The sequence below is a fragment of the Lampetra planeri genome, chromosome 26 (assembly GCF_965212315.1).
Source record: "Lampetra planeri chromosome 26, kcLamPlan1.2.h2, whole genome shotgun sequence".
Lineage (NCBI taxonomy): Eukaryota > Metazoa > Chordata > Hyperoartia > Petromyzontiformes > Petromyzontidae > Lampetra > Lampetra planeri.
This window is the reverse complement of record NC_136132.1, coordinates 5,191,230-5,213,651: the sequence shown is the minus strand read 5'-3', so window position 1 is coordinate 5,213,651 and position 22,422 is coordinate 5,191,230. Positions and strand designations below refer to the sequence as shown.

The window sequence follows — 22,422 nt, the reverse complement described above, 5'->3', positions numbered from 1 at the left end:
TTGTGTCTTTTTTTTACCATCTCCTTTGTATTTTTGTTTTCAGTTTTTTCCACTGCATTTAGCTGAGATATACCATTGGCATAACAGCTAATTAATTCTCCACACATGGTACCAATGCACTTTTGTTTGACAAGCATAATTAATCTAGAGTTAAATTTTGATTTAAAGCTTTCGTGACTGCAGGGATTCATATTCTTGAGTTGTTGATTAATCGATGCATCATTACATGCCTCGTACTATACATAACAGATACAGATGCAGCACTGAATTTGCTCACTCACACCACTACTGGAAGAAGGGCCTCCAACTAAAACGAGCTCTAGAGGGTAATTGGCCTACTCTTCCATGCTGGCCAAACATATTGGAAGAGGTGGGAATATCCCCACTTTATCCCACCACACACGACCTGCCGATCGACTAACTGGAGAGTACCCGTTTATACGACTTCATGGACAGAGGCCAGGGGGGATTTAAGAAACTTGCATCGTTGTTTCAAAATCCGTGCCAGGAGATGGAACCACTAAATCTCTGGATTGCAAGTGCAGTGTGAGAACCAGAGGTCGCAACCGGGTACCCAATACCCGGCTACCCGTACCCGGGTACGGGTAGGGTACGGGTAGGGTACGGCCGGGTACGGGTACCCGTTTGCGACCCTGGTGCGACCGGGTACGGGTACGGGTAAGGAATCAAAACCCGTTTGCGACCTCTGGTGAGAACCGTTACACTACGAAAGCATCCCACCTCCTATGCACATACAAAGACAAAAACAAAGATCCTCCGTGCAGCCTGTAACAGACTGTAGGGGCAAGTGCTGTTAGCGAGCACCTATGAAGGCAGGAACGCCACACGAGGGGGTGGGTGGCCAGCACCACGCACAAACCGCCTTTGTATCCCCAGTGGTGATGTTTACACACTGTACCAGGTACTCATTTAAGGCTGGAACCGGTTCAAATAATCGTCACTGCTGTTGGCCGTGGGCCGTGAGTGGGAATCGAACCCGGGTCGCTGGGTTTATAGCGCAGCGCACTAACCACTACACTACCGCTCCCCACAACAGGCACTCTTTGACATACGCGATAGATGCGTTCCTGTAAAAGTGCGCGTATCTCAAAATCGTGTACGTCAAAAGCAATTTTTACCTTAAGATATAATGGGAAAGGAGGAAGTTAGGGGCTTTCACTCGCACTCGCAGACATAATCACATATATTATCCTAGCCTATATCAACACAATACATGTACACACAATATAATACTTTAAATTTAAAAAAACATATAAACTCTAATATACTTCCTATGAAAATAAAGAAATACATTAAGAAATATGAAAGTGGTGGACACAATAAAAGTAAACTTTACAGCGTTCGATCACAACGAGAGATGCCAGACAAAGAGAGGAGCGCTGGTGTAGACGCGGCGAGATCCTGTGCAGTACAGAACACTAGTTATCGTACCACACTGGCTGCTGGCAACGCCACTGGATCGCTTTGCCAGGCGAGGGGGGCATAAGTCGCGTTGCAGATGCCGTCATTCTGGAAACTGCCTCGCGTTTGTCAATAAAAGGTCTAAATAAAATGGCCTACCACAAAAGCACGTAGAGCGAGGATTGCTTGTACGTATGTTCCCGTAAGTAGACCGTGATATTCGTGAATGATAGTACGCCCATGAATTTGGGATTAGCCAATAAGAAAAATACCGTGGAACAGCAGAAATCTGGGTCCATAACAACCAATTCGCCAACTACTACTGCCTTGCTGGAACACGGCCAAGCGTGAGCCGTCGAAGTACATCACAGGTACTTCTCCATCCGCAGAAGCCCAACGCGTGTACGCGTAAACCCAGGAGATACAAGCAAAGGGTAAGGTGATCTTTTAACTCAAATGGACCCTGGCTTTTCCAAACACAGCATAATGCCAAAATTGATTTTCCTCACTCAAAAAGGTTGATGCCAACGTCAATGTCACACACATCCACACATATACAAAAGCCCCTTTCTTAGTCATACAGGCTGTTGGGAGAATGTGGTATGTATGTATGTACGTTGAAATTCTTTTGCACCGTACATATCCAGCTGTGCTCATCGGACGTGCGGGGGAAGAACAACAAAATAAACACTAAAAGGAGTTTTAATCTAGATTTAGTGACCACCACTTAAGGCTCGAAGACACACACGAGAGATGGTGGGGGCGAGCAAAACACTCAACCGAATGTCTTCCCGGTGCTAATTATATTCATCTATTACGCTTGCTTACCCAGGAAAGCCTCACCGAGTCTCACATGCCTTTTTTTTCCCTCGAGTGTCCTGCCAAGTTCTCGCAGGAGGGGGCGATAATTGCTACGTAGATTCCAACTGACTAATTTCCAGGTAATTTTCTAATTTGGATCGTGACGCCGGCACACGATGGCTCACTCTTACGAATGCAATCTAGGGATCTTTGAAGTCCACTGTGAAGCAGATGGCGTGTATTTTTTTTTTACGGTTTACACACCCATGTTATTAGACACAAAAATTACACTTTTTATTTACCAGGTAAGGCTCACTGTGCTCTGTAGCTATTTATCATACGGAAACTGGCCACAAATGATAGCTCAACAAAGTGGCTTATCGTACGGGAATTTATAGCAGCCAAATACTCTACACGCATGTTTCTAAATGTGGAGATAAAAACCGGAGGAGCCGGAGAAAGATGCATGCAACCACGGAGAGAGAGAGACATGCAAACTCCAAATATACAACAGGCGTAAGTGTCAGGATCATACCCACGACCTCCTGTACACCAGCCGAGGAAAATAACATCTCGCCAACGTGGCAGCGGCCGGATGCGGACCGTGAACACTCTGCAACGAGCGCCAAACACAGTCGTGCCGCGTGGCCCTACTGGCTGCAGTTGGCAAATGGAGTTGGCCATGAGCTGAAGTCAAATCTTGTTGACTGTTTGGATCATAAAACAGTGTGATAAACCTTACCCCACCGCTCCCCATGACAAACACAAAGATACCCTCCGTATAGCCTCAACAGACTGTTGGGGACGAGTGCTGTTAGCGAGTAGCACTTATGAAGGGCGGCACGGCACGCGAAGGGGTGGGTGGGCCAGCACCATGCGCGATCGCCTTTGTCTCCCCAGTAGCGATGTTCCCACACTTTACTCGGCACTCATTTGAGGCTGAGTTGACCTAGGGGAGGCCCAGGACCAGTTCAGATATTCCTCACTGATGTCGGTCGCGAGCGGGAATCGAAATCGGGTCGCCGGGGTCGTTCCAGTGCGCTAACCGCTGCACGACCGCTCCCCATGACACGCAAACAAATGCATACATCCGTTCTCAAACATATGCCGTGCCCCCCCCCCCGCCCCATCATCCCCGGATGTGAAGCCTTAATTACCTACCACCAATACATACTGTTTGTACAATGAAACATTGCGACAAAAATCCCGTTGGGGAAAGTGCTGTTAGTGAGCACCTATAAAGGCTGGCACGGCACTTGAAGGGGGTGGGTGGCCAGCACCACACGCAATTGCCTTTGTCTCCCAAGCAGCGATGTTCACACTTCACAACAGGTACTCATTTGAGGCCGAGACGACCGAGGGGAGGTCCAGGATCGGTTCAGATAATTGTCATTGCTGTTAGCAGTGAGTGGGAATCAACCACAGGTCACCACCCGTTTTTCAGCGCAGTGCACTAACCGCTAGGCTACAATGACACATATATCCACACATCGCACAACTACAAAAACACAGCTGAACTGCTACGAATACGAATGTAAAGCAATCACAGTTTTTCTTAATACTAAAGTTGCATTGTAAGGAAAATTCCGAATCAATATTATTCATTGGTATAACAATGGAGGGGTCCTACCCTCTCTCATCACCCCATGGCACGGCGAACAATAGCGGCCTCTGCAGCGTCTATTGTGAAGCGCCGTGCGGATTCCATCTGGAATGATGCAAATGAAGTGACCCGCTCAGAATTTATCTTCCATGCCAGTGCATCGTCCCATTCACCCCCCTCTTCCTCTGCCTCCCCGCTGACTCCACGGGCTTTGTCTGGCTGATACCCTTCAATCACCACCATCGTTATGATCTTTTTTTTTCTTCCAGCACTGGCCAAGACCTGTGAGCCGAAGCATTTACTTGTCTTGTTACTTGCTCTTTAAATGCACATCAATCTCATTTCGTGTTGTGGGTTATGAGCCATTCAGAAATATACAATAAGCTAAGAAAGCCTTGGCTTTTGGATCACAGAGTGAATTTAAGTGATCCTAGGTATAGTAGACTTTACACACACTACTGTGCAAGGAATACCAATGCACTTACCCATGCGTTCAACTGTCAAAGATATTGATGACCAAAAGTACAAATGTAGACGTAATACAACTTACGACACAAATTAACAACCAGGCGACTTGAGTAAGAAATCAATTGCCAGCTCTTATGCACACACCGGTCCACTGGTGAACATGCTGACAACCAGGTTACACAGCCACCCCAATGAACCGAGACTTCTTAAAAAAAACACATTTCTAGCTTTTAAACGTAACACGCAAAGATTTCACCCACACTGAATATCGCGCAGAGGCAGTTTCTGCTTGCAAGAGCATATTAAAAAGGTGGTTATGGCACACAAGGAGACAGTTGTAGCCAGAACCAGAGTTGCCTGCCCCGTGTGCTAAAGTTCACACAACACCAGGTACTCCTTTGAGGCTGAATCAACCTAAGGGATGCCCAGGACGGGTTCAGATCACTTCGGGCTGGTATTTTACACGTGGCCATGGATCGAGCCAGCTCTATCAGAACAGGAAAGCAGAGCAGTATATTCACTAAAACACCGCTCCTTTTAAAACACACACTGTAAGCGTACACACACTGCACATGCAAACACACTCTTTCATGCGAGTGCCGTGGCATCGGGTTCTGGGTGTTACCTCGGGGTGTAAAAAGAATAATAAAGAAGAAGAAACCGGCGGCACACACACACACAACAATACGGTGAAGGACTTTGCCAGCAATGCCCATTGGCTGGCTCCCCCCCCCCCCTTCTCTCCCCACCACCGCCAACGACAGAGGCGCGCAGAAGCGCACAGCCCCGACGGGTCCCTCCCTTCATTGATTGAGTGCCAGGCTCAATCGAATTAGTCGCGATGGTCAATGGAAGTGGCTGCTAGCTCTGGCTGGCTGGCTCGCTAGCTTGCTCGAGCGCACAAGACTTTGCGGAAGAGCGGCCGTTTCCACGCCACCGGAGCCCGTTGTGATTTGTTTTTTGTGTTTGCGTCTCGCTCCTCCCGCCGTCCTTACACCTCCGGAGTTCCGCTAACATTTTTTTGTTGCTGCCGTTGCTCCGGATTGAAGAAAAGAAAACACACCGGGGGGAAATGTAGCGTCGGCGCTGCGCACCTGCCCCCCCGGCGAGAGCGAGAGTTACAGGTAAGTCCCCCCCCCCCCTGCCTACCCCGAGTTGGGGAGGAATAGCGGACATCGCGAACGGACGGTGGTGCGGTGCTCGTGTGTTCGCGTGCGACACGCCAGCAACAACTAACTGCCGAGCGAGACCGACGAGATGTTTATAAACTAAGTCGACAGCAGCGATGTGCTCGTTCTGCAATGGGTTTTCAAGTTTGTCCTTGCCGTCCTTTGTTTTGCTGTTGAGACGGTCATTAATGCGGAATCGCAAAGGTATGGAATAGCGTGACACATGTGGTCGGTATGATTAACCAATTAGGATAGCTACAATACAGCAGTGTTTCATGTGGAGGGTAGAAGATTTTGTAAACATGTATGCTGCTAATATTTCTACGGGATTCCTATAAGTTAATTGTAGTGACATCAGGGACACGTTTCAAGAACTGCCACAGCAATGACAAGAACCCATGAGTGTGTGGCAATCTTTTGTCACACGTTCATTAAAAATGTATTTTAAATCATATATTCCATCAGGAGGGTCTTGATGACGGCACAGATCTGATGCCGGTAACCCGATTCTAGTTAAGATAGGAGAAAAGTATGAAAGAAATTGCATCAATAATTTAGATGGATTGTACTTGGTATGACATTCTGACTTGTATTGCTTCACTTAGAATTGTAATTTTCATTACATAGTATTAATTACACAGTCTTGAGAAAAAATAACACGGAAAACATGATGCAGTATGTTTAAATGAAAAAGAAAATTGTAACAATGATGAATGCATACAGCCGAACTGCTTAGAATTCAGATTTGTTTTTTAATAAATGACTTGGTTGAAGCGCTTTAACTGAATATCAGTGTGGATAAATGTTATACTTTACTGCAGTGATAACTCATGTGTTTTGTTTGATTGTGTATTATGTACGAGTGTAAATATCACATTAAAATACGATTGTTAAAAGCGCCATTTATTTCTGTGTATAGACATCAACCGGCATCCTAAGATTATGCACAAGCTTTGTGTGCAATGTTTGGTCAGCTGAAGACATTCACAGAGTCCGGCAAATGCGATAAACACACCGCTATCTCGCCATCGATGCTAGAAATGCACCATCGACATCTGCCACTTCCACCCGACTTCACCAAAACCTTGAGAACACCTTTGACTGGGGATACACGTTGACATTCTCATCGTGAGCGTGTGTCCTGCACGCACGTTTTAAGTGCTGCAACTGCTCAAGAAACCGTTCAGTGTCCGATACAGGGACAATCTCAACCAGAAAGCGCCTTTGCATGGCGTATTTTTAGCATCGCACGCGCCGCCAGATGTAAAACCAACAGCAAAATAAAAGTGCATGTGTATTTGCTCTGCAATGCGCATATCTGCAATATGGCCTGGTTTTTCGGCACGAACGGGGATTACCAAGGGATTAGTGGTTTGTAGGGTGCATTAGCCGTTTTCAATCTCCTATGTGACTTTCCGTCACTGCGTGTGTGTGTGCGCGCAATTCTCTCGCTATTCCACCAAAAGCACTCCGTCTCTAGCGCAGCATTACGTTCAAACGGGCCCCCCCCCCCCCACCTTGCCATTTAAATCGCAAGCAAAGCCCCGGTTTTAATTGATTGGGCCACAAGTTCATGCCAAGCATGTGGGTTTGATATGCCAATTAAAAGTGACATTATTAAATAGACCGATAAAAGGTGCCGTTACGAACTACTGTACATTTTATTAGATTTTTTTTTTACTATTACACTTTGGATCGGGTCAATGAGCCATGTGGTTAAAGGACTTCATAAATGGTTCACCGAATTTCTAGTGCATTACTATCTAGTTAACACACAATTATCCCAAGTTCACAATACTTTAGGCAATATATATGTAAATTAGCAAACGGGACCATTTTGACTATCAGTCACACGGGTCAGAACAAGCCACACTTTACCCCACCACAAAACATCCACCAATTGATTCGCTCCACTCCCGCCCAGTTTCACTGCTGGGTGTAAGAAGAGTCAAAGAACCTTGCCTATTGTTTCAATCGCCGTGACGCAAAGTGGAACCTCGCTCATTTTACATTCCAAGTTCAGTATCCTAAGCGGCGTATGTCACGCTTGCTAATGTACAAATAGATTAATGATTCCTGCATGATCAAAAAAAAATTGCCATGAATCAGAAGAGAGATATTTTAGTGGGTTGGCAAGTGCTAAATGGAAAACGTTTACACCACTAAATGACTGTAAAATATTACCAGGGGGTCACCAAAATGATTTGCAAAATCATGAGCAAACATAAGATCCAGGTTCGATTTAACACAGTACATAAAATTCTTGATCTGATCCCATCTGTGAAGGATGTGATCCCTGACATGCAATACCGCGAAGTCTACAAACTAAGCTGTGTCTGCGGCAGTAGTTACAGTGGGGAAACTAAGCGACATGTCTCGGACCGTGTTCGTGAACACAAGGCAGATCTGACACACGGTAGGACCAATACCTTGGCTGTGGCTGATCATTGTTTTAATGCGGTTGGCTCACACGAAATTGATTTCTCTAAGACAAAGGTACTTTGCAAACCCACTAGCTATCAACAAAGATTCGTTCATGAAATAATAAATCACGACGTTTCAGTGGGGCAACACAAGTCTCCGTCATCAGGTGGGACCGTCACAGCTCAATTTACTGTATTAAGTGAGCTATGACGGTCCCACCTGATGACGGAGACTTGTGTTGCCTCCGAAACGTCGTGATTTATTATTTTATTTCTATTATTATTTCTATTATATTTGTATAAATTTTTACCTACGTGACTTTACCGAAAAAACCTAAGAGTATGAATCCTTGCATTCACAAAAGCTTCAAATCTAGAATTAGTTCATGAAGCCATCCATACATACAGACAGACACAATTTCAACTAAGAAGATGGGTACAAACTGAGCAATCACTGGAAGGACGTTATCAACCGGTTTAAGTCATAACTGGCTGTAATGTTGCCATTTCAGCACCAGTTTTTTTTAACCCCCCCCCATCACATTAACATAACCTTCTCCATCCTACATGTAGCAGCCTACCGTTTTTAATCCCAGACATTAACATAAGCTCCTCCGCCCATGCTGCCCCAGGGCCCTTGTGCCCCGCCCACTCCGTTCTAACACTTGGGCTACGCCCATTTTAAACCTTTATAAACAGATTGCTTGGAGAGGCTAACCCATCTTTCTTCTCCACCTGACAGAGGTCGCAACCGGGTACCCGATACCCATACCCTACCCGATACCCGGCTACCCGTACCCGGCCAGGTACGGGTACCCGTTTGCGACCCTGGTGCGGCCGAGTACGGGTACGGGTAGGCTGTGAGTCACTGGTGAGTAACTGTTTGTCACTCATTTCCCAACGTCTTGTCTCTTCTCACAATTCATGTTCCTAGAATCAACCCACCCGCGCCTGCAACATGGCTTCATCCCAGAGGTCGCAATCAGGTACCCGATACCCGTACCCGGCCGGTACGGGTAGGGTACGGCCGGGTACGGGTACCCGTTTGCGACCCTGGTGCGGCCGGGTACGGGTAAGGAATCAAAACCCGTTTGCGACCTCTGCCACCTGATGACGACCGCTTGTGTTGCGATCGAAACGTCGTAGTTTTTTGTTATTTTCTTTGAACCTATCTACATGACTTTACCGAAAGACCCAAAGAATATGGTACTATTTAAATATCCATTACTATTACCAATATTAACATATCTGCAAGACCGTGGAAGAAACGTCTCTTGGTACTAATTATATTATCAAACACTCTCAATGCAATGCAGAACGAAAGCACCCTCATTCTTACGCTGCAGTTTCCGATTTTGTGCAAATGCATGTCATCTCACCCCAAGACACCCACTCCCTAATTTATACATTCTACCTCCCTTTTGGTCACCTATCTTGCATATTCCTCATCCTAGGAGCCACTGCTTTGTTAGTTTTTCTCCATCAGCCAAAAAAACACATTACTGCCACTGTCATTTTCAAACACTGCCTTCAAATTCAAAGATTCAAATCGAAATAAGATTATTTGGGCAAAAGGCCTCCTTTTTATATTTTGGCTCTAAAACGCTATTTTCCCAAAATTACATTACACATATTTCAGTTTACTAATGATGATGGCAGTGCATTATTTGTAGCCTGTGATGTTATTCTACTCTGCAACGGAGCCCCTGAAATTATAATTTCCCCCGCAGTAGTCTTTTCCACAGAATGACAATGTCCTCGTCAGGTGCACTTTTATTCATTCACCGCTAGTGTGATTTCCACGTAATAAGAAAATATCCATTCTCAAGTCCGTGACCCCAAAAGTGCACGAGTTGTTACTTCACGCACCGCTGTCCGTGGCAAAGCAAACAGAAACATCAATATTCTAAGCGCATTGTTGTTGCAGCCATGCAGCATTTGCATTGCAAAGCATTTCGAAAATCAGCTTCATAGCCTGTGGGAGGAGGGAAAAATAGTTTGCGTTTCAGATTATCCAGAACACGGCTCCTTTGCTTCCTTGTCAAACTTGCGAAATGGACTACATTAGCCTAACCCTGCAGGTCGCTCCACCAGCTGTCGTGCGCATCAACTACAAAGTCACTCATCGTCTGTGACAATTTCATCGCCCTGTTCCTACTTGCCCCTCCCAACGTTACCTCTTCCTAACCCCTCGCATCAACTGCCCAACGATGCTGCCCCTATTGTCTGGCAATGCAGATCCTTGGACTGATCATCCATCAACCACAAAGTGGAAAATGAAGCAATTCTGTCTATTGCTTAGAACTGAATTTGCTCTATTTGGCATAGTGTATTTTGACTTTGCATTTATATATACACTGTGTATGTACCATATATATGCTGTGTGTATATATACTGTGTATATGTTTGCTTATTCCCTGCCCATAAATATCCTATGTAACCTCCCGAAATATATACTGATTCATTGTTTAAACTAAATAAAAACACAATAACGTTGACTGTAGCTGACACGGGAACTATCATTATTGCTTCGTGAGCTTGTTACGTGTTTTATTGACATACCATGATTACATCATGGAAACGCACGTAGCGACGCGTGTGATAATTCACCCGACAGAGATTTAAAAAGAAAACTTACAAGGTCAGAAATGCGATTCCCCAATAACCGTCAAATTGAACCACACGTGAAAGTGCCCGTGCAAATTTCACAGCAGCGGTATGATGCATGCAGTGCTCCTTCAGTGTATTAGCTCAGTTTCACTCCAATTTGTCAGCGCAGGGGGGGGGAAAAATGTGACCTTTGTGAAATAAAGATTTACGCAGGGCTGTAGGAGCAGCCTGACAAAGTGCAGCAAAAGCAGGCATTCAGTAACTGTAGTAATAATGCTTCACTTGGCAAAGGCCTGAGGCCAATGGTAATAAATTGGCAAAAAATTGGGTCTTTCCAATCGTAACCCTTGCATACTCAACTCCCTTAACGCAGATATACCTGGTCCGCGAGGGGGGCTGCACTTATTTGTCTTTGCCAGTGCCACTTATTCTGCTTCTGAGACAAAGTGGTTCAGAATAAGGTAAAATGCTATTTTAAACGGGCAAGTGTTACGAGATTAAACCCAAGATGTTTATCTTGAAATGGGGCGTGATTATCGTAGTTCTGATTAAATTTCACAGGAAATAGCCATTACTTGTCTGTCCTAACAATAGACGGAGGCTCAAAATCTGAATAAAACAATGACAAGTCTGATTATTACTCATAATTTCTCAATTTGGCAGCAACCACAATCAATGCATTGTCAATGCGGGTAACACGAAGCTGCAGCCAAAACAAATTGGGATCTGGTTTAGTGCTTCAGAATTCAGGTTGAATTGTGACACTTTGAAACTAGACAATTGTGATTCATCGGCGAGTGACCGAGTAGCTGCCTCGCCCACGGGGGAAGGGGGTGCAACGTTTCCCAAGTCCAAAGATCATGAGTTGAGACTCTTACTGCACTGACACTTTGTGTCACACTTCATCAACGAAAGCAACTACATGTGGAATTTAGAGACCCCGTTACTCTCTTTGCACAAACCACAATGCGCAACTGTCAAACTGTCAGTGAAAACACACATTAGATTGCTTTAATAAGATAACTTCAATGGCGTTTCATTATCTTCAGCCATTCTCAAATCCCACTGAAATACAAAAGCCTTCCACAAATGCTGCGAGTAGTGACTAGGGCCTTAAAAAAAGCCTATAACCCATCACTTCTCCTGGCCTGCTTCTGTTCCCGTTTCATATCATGTCATTAAAAATGACGTGGCCAAAATGAGACTCCAAACTGGACAAAGATGTGTTTATATGAGAAAGTGCAGCAAGTAGGCTTCCGAAAGGCAATCTGAATAGTATTCCATATGTGTTTTTTTCCCTCGGAGCACTCTGATTTTCTACCACAAGCAAACAAAAACACTAACGAGCAGGAACTTTGCTCAATTAGTGTTGTGACTTAGCGAGGCTTTCCAGAGATCAGAAAGAAACTGCTGCTATTGTTCAAAGAAACTACTATGATATCAACATCTAATCTACTGATTAATTTTTTAAAACGACGATCGCAATGCCACATTATGAATGCGTTTATTAGAAAAACACACTCACTGCAGCAGTGTAAGTAAAACCTATATAAGTCACAATGGGAATCGCACTTGATAAATTGTACAACAGGTCTTTTGTTGGCAAATGCAGCCGCTCTATGTTCTATGTGTGTGCGTGCGCACGCGCGCGCGTTCACATGTTGATATTAATAGCATCACGTTTCAGGACACAGATGGCCCAGCTGGGACGTGTGCATGTACAGTCACGACTATGTTGAGCACACGAGCACTGGTGTGAGTGATAAACTTTCAATCGCGTTTCGCCGAAGCCTCGAGCAAAGCGGCCGGTCTTGTCCTGGGTGTAAAAACACGAGCGACGCCTTTCGCTAACGGTGACGGACATTTTCATTAATCTTACAGAAACCCATTTCACAGCAAATAAGCCCGGCTGCAGCATGGCAAAGTGCTGCTGGTGAAATAATAATCTGTAAATCTGGCCACAAAAATGCCAATTATTGTAACAAATTGGGTAACGGAATATTACAAATGATACCCATGAGGGGACCGGACCAAAACATTATGTCTATACCGTCAGACAAGGAAAATCCATCTCAGATGGCCAGAAAAATCCAACAAGGATGGTTGTGAAGTTTTTTTTTTCAAAATGGAAAATACAAACGTCAATTTATTTTTGCTTATCATGCGTACGTGCTCTGCATGAGCTGAATATTCGAGTTACAATACCCAGGGAGAGAAAATATCTAGACGCTATTAGTAGACAATTCACCTTGCCATCAAAGGTGAGAGAATAAAAATGTTATGACATGTAAATTAGTAAATTAAACCTCTATGCAACAAAGCCACCAAACCAGGGCTGGATTATGCAGACGTTTCAAGGCTTCTTCACTGCTATCCACGGCAATAGGGATAGAATTACCCAATGTCTCGTTTCTACAGCCACTGGGATCCGGGGCTGTGTTCGACCAGGCATGACCCAGGAACAAGAGAATATGGCTCCATGCTCCATGAGCAATTAGGCATTGTGGGATCGGCTCCTCTACACTTCAATCCCATGGCACTCCCCACCCTCTACCCTCCGCAGGAGTTGAATGTTTTTTTTTTTTTAAAGATTGTTTTTAACAAAGTTTAATGTAGGCGAGGGTTAGGCTCAGGCTATTAAGCGGCATTTTATTATTATTGTAATTTTCAGCCACACGCTTTGAACGCCAATGTGGCCTGGAAGCTTATCTAAAAGTGAGTGACGTCAGTGCATTTCATCTCATTTCCGCGTTGACCCCATGACGTTGTGACCGATTCTGGAGTCAGCCTCGGTAAAGGGGCGAAGTTGGGTTTGAGAAAGGAGTTAAATGGGAAATATGATGCGTGTTTGGCCTACCATGGGGATCCATGCGCTTGGGCCAGCCCAGTGGTGGTTACTATGCCAGTACAGGTCCCACTGATTCTGAGACCATGGCACAGGTGTATATACCATACCCCAGTGTATCGAAGGCTGCAGCCTATTACGCCTGCATGGGGTTCAGAAACTGGTCGATGGACAGACCTCAACGGCATTTGTGTCCAGGTAACTTTTGTGACCTTACGTCAGGCTGAAATATATCCTATACGGGTGCACATCAGTATTCAGCCTATTTTATGTGACAGAGACCATGAGCTGTTCATTATTAGCCTGGGTGCAAAAGAGAAAAGGCCAAGGTGTTGGTTCTGGGTTCGGGGTCCAGGTGACCTTTATCTAGGCCTGGCCCACAGGCTCCGGTGCCTACACATCAGGATGCAGCCTGCGCTGCGACAGAAGAGACCTTGACTCGCGCACAGTGATCCTATTACCGTGTTACGAGGACCGCAAAAAAGGCTTCACAAGCAGATTCAAGACGTGCGGCAGCTTCTGCCCGTAACGTAATTGGCCGCGGCACAGCGGTGGGGCTAAAACGGAGAGGATTGTAATCCTCGGCGCCAACGAGTGGCGTGCGCTGCATGCAAGCCCGGGCTACACGGACCGCATTTAAGCGTGGCACTACTTGTGTGATTTGTGACATTTCTCCAACGATGCAAATTAAAAAAGATGACGGCAAAGATCTACTGGGTTTGGAAACGTCGCAACTCACAGCATCCTGTCAGATCCTCCACTGCCGAGTGCAAACCGAGCAATGCGATCGGCTATTAAATCCTGGCATATTTATACCGTTGCCACATGGTGTAATGCTCTTAATGAATAACTGTTTTGCTGAAATCTGACTGCATTTAATTCATTTCCATATAGCTTTTTAATTAAATTTGCACACTTACGGCAAATTATATCTTCAAAGACCAATGAGGTACGAGTGCATGGGGTTGTGCAGTATTTTTCAAACAAATCAAAAGGTAATACAATTAATGAGAAATATTAATCCAAAAGCATTTCACACTGCTGCATTAGTACTACAGGGTTCATAATTTATCTACCACTTTATTACAATCAAGTTAAAAATATATATATACCGGCCCTGTACGCAAGAAAGCTCAATAACAAATGTCACTTATATTTAAGCAAACAATGGAACATTGCCCCTTGAGTGAAGTTGAGACATCAGTCATGGAACTTTGGCTTCAAGTTAATTTAAATGTCAAGTAAATAAGACCAAGAGTAGGGTCTTGGTTAGATGAAAAAACTAAATATTATTTTTAAAAGGCCTGCAAAATGACATTGGTGGACGGTGAGTGGCTCAAGAGGCCAAAATACTATGTTCATGTAACAGCAACGGAGCTCTGATTAATTAGATTCTGGGTTACAAAAAAACCCAGGTATGTTGCCAAGATTAAACCAGTGTGTAACGTGCAGTCAACATGATCATTGCCACTCAGTCACTGTGCTATTTCGGTAAATTCCATTTGTGAGGGCTTACTCGGTAGACAGGTAAGGGGCAACTTACCCATCTATACAGCTAGAGGACGTTGTAATATAGGTCCTTAAATGATGTCATACTCAGGTGTGTGTGTGACATCCTTCGTGGACACACCTCAGATGTCACAGCCAGATTGTGCTCAGCGGTATGCGTGTCCGACATGGGTGTAACGATTCAGCCAGCCACCCCGCCCCTCTCCTCCTTGTGATTCAATGAATTGTCACTATTTATGTTCGCAAACTCTATTCTGGAACACATCCTTTCACACTGGCGAATGAATCACCCCCTAGTTGCTGAACGGGTCGCGTAAAAACCCATTGCATAAACACATATACAAATCGAGAAATATTAATTTCTCACACGCGCCATTCAATGCGTGTATCGTGATTCCAAGAACTGACATGTGTCAATGAACGGTTGTGAAATTGTAAGTTGTTGCTCTGCATCTACATAAGCCATGAGAAAAAAGAAGAATGAACGGTTGCATTATTACTTCCCTAAAGGATCTTGTCATAGGTAGTTTCAACACAGAAAACACTTGCTGTTTATAGGTGAAAATAGACACGTATATATTTAGAACTAATTTCTGTACGAAAACAAACGCCGAAATAAAAATATATATATACCAGTATTCTTTGTTTTTTTCGGTAAAGCCACGTAGGTAAAAAAGAGACATTAAATTAAATTACGACGTTTCGGAAACTTCAAATCTAGAAAATACCAGTATCTTTATAAAAATTGTTGGAAAAAAATCCAAATAAACTAACTGAGAATGTTTGCTAATTAAACAAAAAATAAGCACCAGCAGCGTGTATATAGTTTTAATGAGTATTTGGTGGAGTGTACCAGATGTTTGTAATTAATCCGCTCTTAAGGGAAGACGCACATAAAGTTGCTCCAGAATCAATGTCCTGGTCCTAACACCTGCAGGATGCATCACTCAGCCTATCAATAGCAATCTGCAAAAGCAACAACTCTCTTCACAAGCAATTCATTCTCATTTTAGGGGAATCGGAAGAAATAAATCATCACGCAACTGTAAGTGAAAATCAGGATTTTGAGGCTGCAGCAGCGATAATGAGAACGTGTATTTAGGCTACATATTCAATTTAGAAAAAGAATGACAGTTTTTGAGGATGTCCCGAGGGCACACACAAGCACAAACGTGCATCACAAATCCAAATGTGTACGATAATTGGAGTTTTTTTTTCCTCTCTCCACGAAAATGGAATCAATACCCATTTGCCATTGAACAAAAGTGTACAATGCGACTTCTGATTTGAAGCAAAAGTTCTCATTGACGATATCATTTTGAGAACGTATTTTTGGAGCAAGATCAGCTCACAAAAATGGTTAGACGCTCGTAGAATGCGTGACATCCCCACCCCCCCATCCCTCAGCAATGCTTTCTCTGAACAAAGAGAATCGTATCTGCAAGGTAAGACTCTCTTACATTATGTGCGCAGTTAGGATATAGCCTCGCGGATTATGCTGGTGTCACTGCCAAAGTTGTATTTTTAATATACGATTGTTTATTCGCATTTATACATTCTCCTCTCCTGTTCTTGTTCCTCCCTCCCGACGGAACACTTCTTTACTAATCATCCTCTTGCCTCTACTCATTTGACCAACCATGTAGATTGAAGCGTCCCACAATTATGGCACAGCGTGTGTGTGTGCCTGATCGAGGCCGGATCGAGGGGGCTAGACGGGCGCGGCACGGGCTAGAGAAGAGATGGAGTGATGTGGTACAGGAGGATGTGGAGCTGAGTGGACTTGCCGATGACTGGTACCAGCGGCGTCAAGATCGGCCTCTGTGGAGGAGGCTCGTGAAGGACGCTACTGGGCAGTTGGAGGCAGTCGCCCTCCAACAACAACGGAGGGCGGAGGAGCGACGCTCACAACAACGAGCGGAGCGCCGGGTGGCTAAAGCACAGCAAATTAGCACAGTAGGGGGCACAGGTGGTGCATCAGCCAGTCATCTCGGTTGTCTCAGTCAGTCGACCCGTGGCACTTGGATCTGTCCCGTGACCTCCTGCCAGCGGGCGTTCGACACTTCACGTGGCCTCAAGGTGCACATGGCCTGGCACAAGCGTCGTGGTGACGTCACCGCCACTCAGTGGCGAATGGCGGTTGTTGTTGTTGTGTTGCCCTCATTTGGAAGTTGGTACATTTTCCACGCGTTTAGTCTACGTCTCCGCCTTACCTATTTGATGTAACTTTAAACATACGGCCGCTTGAGATCCCTCGTAGTATCTGACCGTGCAGAGGCCTGCGCCCACACACGGTCGTCACTGATCTGACCAAGTTGGTATGATGGGCACGAAAATGAAGGAATGAATGAACGATTGAACGAATATCATTCTGGGCAACTTGAGGACGAGACTGGTGACAGAATGGCGCCAGAGTATTCGAGATGGAGTGATGCTATCCGCTCATCTGCAGCAGTGAGGCATCACGGGACTGTGAGATTGGGTGGACGCTTCGGGAGGCCTTCATGCAACAGTGGATAGGCAAAAGTTCATGATGATGATGATATATATATAAATAAAGCAGGTACAAAGGTACATCCTTTGTATAAATGCTGAACAAGGTTCATTTGCTGAACTAAGAGATGTTATCCTTGTGTAACACAATTTGCATTTATAGTGTACACAGACATGTCTATCTTTAACTTAACATGTACAATGTAAACCATGTCCAAATGACGTTTGGATGAAGTGATAACAATGGAATTGAAGTTCATTCAAAAGAGCTGCAATACACAAAGTTTCCGATCATTCCATCTCCACCACCCAAAACAATGCCACATTTAAACTCGCTGGAGCACTGGACATTTTCCAAGACAAAACAAACTCACAAGTGTTACCATTACATCTACCCCTCTATTTAAGGAAGGAAACAGGAGGATTTCTCGACAAATCTGGCTGTCGCCTGATGAAGCTAGTTGTAATTACTGGCAAAACGTCATACTCGAATTGTAAATGTTGTGGATTTGCTCTCCAACACAGCAGTGTACTGTACTAGTAACGAATTGTCACGTTTTTTTTCAAGTGACAAACCTTACTAATTGCCTGTGTCAGGTGGTGGCGGGTTTAACGACACATTTATATATTTACGCGATATAACCCAAAACAATCGGGCAAAATAACGGTTCATATATTTTTTTGATGGTGGTGGGGGGGGGGGGCGACGGGTGTCAGCGTTTTTTTACCCCCCAAACTGCTTCATTGTGAGCGACTACACCCCCCCCGCCCCTTTTGTGTGCCTTATCATGGGGCCTGCGTGAGTGCCCTGCACGACTAAAACAAAAAAGCAAAGCCCCTTGGGGGAGGCCCCGAAAGGCAAAAAAAAACAAACGACAAAGCGGTGGACGGCGTGCGGGAATGAGATTTGGCGTGCGTCGTAAACGGGCGGACGCCGTGAAGAACCGGCTGCGGGGTTTTTTTTTTACGGGCCCCGGTTTTAATGATTTTAGCGGGGGGTGGGGGGGGGACAAAAAAATTGATCGCTACAACGCAGCCAGCATTCACTCTACCGCCCGGCACAGTTTATGATGTAATTTAAAAGCGCGCACGATACCGTTCGCTGGTGCGTTGGCTTGGGCTCTCATGTTGTAAGTGTCTTCAGCTGAGAGACAATGCTGACCGGATATTTCTCTGCCACCTCTTTATCGGCCTTAACAATGCATCCTACGAAAGATGCTACTCGGGTGAAGGCAGTTTAAGATAAACCGTACCACCTATTCGAGCTTTGTGCGAGTGTTTTGTCCTCACAAATTCAGGGAGTACTCTATTCGTCCTCATTCACACATTCAGTATTGTCTTCTGGCAGTTGGATCCAACAGGAATTAACTGCAGTTCAGCAAAAAAAAGCAACTAGTCCTGGAACACTGTTAAGAATACAAAATGTGGCAATTTAGCAACTTGTAATGGTAATGTGCAACAACCTGGAAAATAATAATATCAAAAGGAGTCATTGTGCCAGTACAATTTAGCGCACAGCAGGTACATCCAAATATGTTCATGCAGCTCAAAAATAAAAAATCTGCAGAAGTTGGATTCCAACCAGCGAATTCTGAACTCAAGGGGCGAGCATGCCGACTGCCCACCAGGCTAGCCAGTCACCACAGCGGGAATATCAGCGTTGATCCGAGATGAGCGGAATCGAGGCAGTGCCTCTCCCACAGAGCTACGCTTGTGACAACTCAAATCGGCATCCAGTTTTTTTATTTATTGACGAGCATCTGGATGGTTCCAAACATAAGCCACCACTGTGCCATATTGCACACAGTAAATTAAGCTTAAATGCTTCAGCGCGCAGTCTCATTATGAACGCAGGGCATCTCAGGTCACTGACAACATCAATGTGGGTATGATCCCTTTCTCTCTTGAGCATCAAAGACCTTTAAGAACTGGGCTCGTCATGTTATTTGATGACTTAATAAAAGCGGTGAGAGGCCATAACAACATTACGTGGCACGGAGATAATACTAATTGGTATGATAATTGTCACATTAATTCACGATGCACAAATACACAACGCGACACTAAAATCACAACGGAAGATTGCAGCACAGACAAACTACAGTGAGTTGACGTACACGTTCCATGACACCGCAGACACGTAATAATCTCTACGTAGACTATTGCACAATGCCGTCTGTACAGTCAAAGGACACCCTGTTCCAGTGACAAAGCAGAGGATGAGCGGCTTTGGCTTTGTGGGCAAAGGGGCCAGATGTTGAGTCTATAACACAACCACTCTCTCCATGGGTTGTCAAGCTCCAAAGCAGTATCGTTGACGTGTACTCGCAAATAAGGTGGAGCGTCTTTCTCACTTTGGCTTTGGATAAAGGCTGTTGCCAGAAAAGTTTGCCGCATCCGTTCTATATATTTTTTATTTTTTAATCTGCCTGGCCTCTGCAACAAAGCCGGTAAGCAACATGACTTCAGAGTCTAGCAAACCCACCAATGAGGTGGCGGGAATTTAATGCGCGCACTCTCCAAATCCGTTGTTGGATTGCGGTGAGAAACAAAGAACAGAGTAAGGAAAGCTGAAAAATGGCCCTTTGCTGCAATTTGGAATGAGAAGAGTCTGGCAGAAGAGAGGGCTTTACTTTAACGCCAGCACTGTAATGGTAATCTTTCTGATAAAAGCCCGGGTAAACCGTTGTGCAACTGCAATGCTAAATGAGGCCACGAAGCTGTAACAGCAACAAAGTGATTCTCCCCCCAACTCCCCCCCCCCCCCTCTGTAAAAGCTATAACACGGGCAATTTCAACGGCAATCATTTACCCGGGATAGGAAACCAGATTTTGTGCCTAAACACATTCAACATTTGTCGCTGCTGGAGAGACACCGGTATAGAGCCGATAGCAGTATAGAATATTTCAGCGCTGCGAATGTCACCGCAATTGAATAACCTGTAAATGAGCTCCCATAGGTATTCAAAATATACCTCATTTTACAGTGCGCGCTTTTGTAATACCCCAAAATAATTATTAAACGTGTTAATAATGTTAAAACAATTAAACCATTGTCCCAGTGAAATATGGCGAGGGTGCCAACTCCATTAAATATGACCGGTGTGTGTTTATGCTGTCAGTCTTTATCAAGCAGCGGATGGACAGTGGACAACGAGGAGCTTGAGGATTGTGTTGCTGTAATGGTAAATAAACAACTGCGGCGACAGATCCCTGAAGATGCTCAAACACCACGCAAGGCATTCGGTTAAAATGCCTCTCGTGCAACCATTTCACGGTGCACCACCTTAACGATGCGAATGCCCCATAAAGCCGTTGCTTATATGCCCTCTCACTCCGCCATAACGCTGCTGCACACACATCGCCACGGTCCTTCGAGCCGTCTTTACGCCTGCATGATGCATGCACGACTTTCGCCTGCCTACAGGGTGTGCAAAGAGCAGCGGCATGCGGGCGTCAAACCAATTCCCCGGCGCCTGCAATCGAGGTTAACGCAAACCCGCGTGCGTATGCGGGCGAATGGAAGCAAGCGGCGAACTTTGCACACGGACGGCAAACCGACACCGAATTTGTAGTGGGAAGCATTTTGGTGGTTGCGAGATGCAAACCTGCAACAAGCAGTGACAAGAAAAACAATCGGACTTGGTGCAGGGAGAGGCAAGGAGAATACGGATTTCTATTAAAGAAACTAACATTTTGGGTTACACTCTCAACCTTGTGCGGTACTTAAAATCAATCCACGCCAAGTGTTTCTCGCAACTCCAATAAAAACCACAAGTAGCATATCACCACCTCCGCTTCGCAAAACGTCCATTATATAGAGCTGAACAAAACTTATTGTGCTTTTTGCATCCCAAAGTTAATGATTTTCTACTTGAAGAGGCCCTGCTTTGATTAAATTGGAGACCTCTAAAGTAAGATAGCGTTGGCCAAAAAACAAGGTTCAGTATTTTTTTCCATTGCGCACGATGTCTTGAGCCGCTGAGCTTTGCAAAGAAAACTCACCGAAGACCTGATAATGGTCTTCACCAAAATTTGGTTCGTTTTTCTTAGCATCATTGCAGCAGCAGCAAGCAGCAGCCTTGGAAATCTGCAAACTTGTCTGCTGACACAGCAAGAGGATATGCATTGGAAGGCATTGCCAGTGCGAGCGCGTGTGGTTTTTAAACGGGCCGCAGTGGTAGGTTGCATTAACGTTTGGGGTGATTGTGCACTGCAGCGAGCTATTGCTGAACGAAACTGGCATCTTTGCAATGCAGGTAAATCCATCAACAATGCAGCCAGTGTGCATGAAAACTGAAAGTGAAAACGTACAGGAAAATTTGCTAATTAATAAAAGCAAAAGTGCTTATGCAGCATCTTGAAATGTGCAATGCCACATATTTCCAGAGTTCATTATAATAAAAATCCATTACCAAAAGGCAGTTAAATTGTATCATTCAGGCCCATGCAGCTCAATGTATTTTTAAACCACTGCGAAACAAGTGTGAGTTCATTACATTGATGTGCGGAAAAAAAAAATCTTGTTTAGGGTAATGTTGCCGATGACAGTCTGCTCTGTGAATCTATTGTTTAAAGACCCCCCCCCCAGCAAAATTGGTGTGGTAGAAACAACGAGAAAAAATTCAAGAAAACCCCATCTTGTTAATGGGGTTTTCAAAGAGCAGCAGATTGCAGTTGAATGAGAATGCTATCATGTATCAGCGTATGTCACAAGTTATCTGGTGTCCTCTTACATACCACCATATGTTAATTTCAAAAGCCCGAGTTAGACGTGCAAGTTGAATGCCAAGATGTTGCTTATATTATACAAACTTCTTTTCAACCTAATTTATTAGCAATTCCCCGAAAAGATGTTGTTCAAAAATTCTCCAAATCCAACCGAATGACTTGAATTGGATGATTATCATCTACGTGTAAAAAAAAAACGACAATTTGGAAGTTCGGGCTATGAAGGAACACACAGAGGCATTTCATCCAGTGAAATACACAAGTATAACGGAGAGCAATACATTACAAATCGTGGCCATTATTTATTTACCATCCAACATGACAACCTGGGATCCTAGTTGTGTACTA

The 22,422-nt window shown here is 44.7% G+C and overlaps 2 protein-coding genes across 3 annotated transcripts in view; one reads left to right on the top strand and one right to left on the bottom strand.

The window, feature by feature from the left end:
- The window catches only part of WDR59 (WD repeat domain 59), a 78,637-nt gene that overhangs the window by 21,817 nt on the left and 34,398 nt on the right, over window positions 1–22,422 (bottom strand). The gene's annotated exons all lie outside the window — the stretch shown is intronic.
- The window catches only part of LOC144727616 (leucine-rich repeat-containing protein 24-like), a 28,527-nt gene continuing 11,151 nt past the window's right edge, over window positions 5,047–22,422 (top strand). The window contains exon 1 of one of the 2 annotated variants that reach the window (XM_078606566.1): window positions 5,047–5,418. Coding sequence is in view for 1 of the 2 variants with exons in the window: in XM_078606565.1 (XP_078462691.1) it covers window positions 20,412–20,528 (117 nt within the window). In the remaining variant the exon portion in view is untranslated. Of the gene's footprint in view, window positions 5,419–8,182; window positions 20,529–22,422 lie in introns of those variants that run through there. The other variant, XM_078606565.1, reaches the window with a different exon arrangement.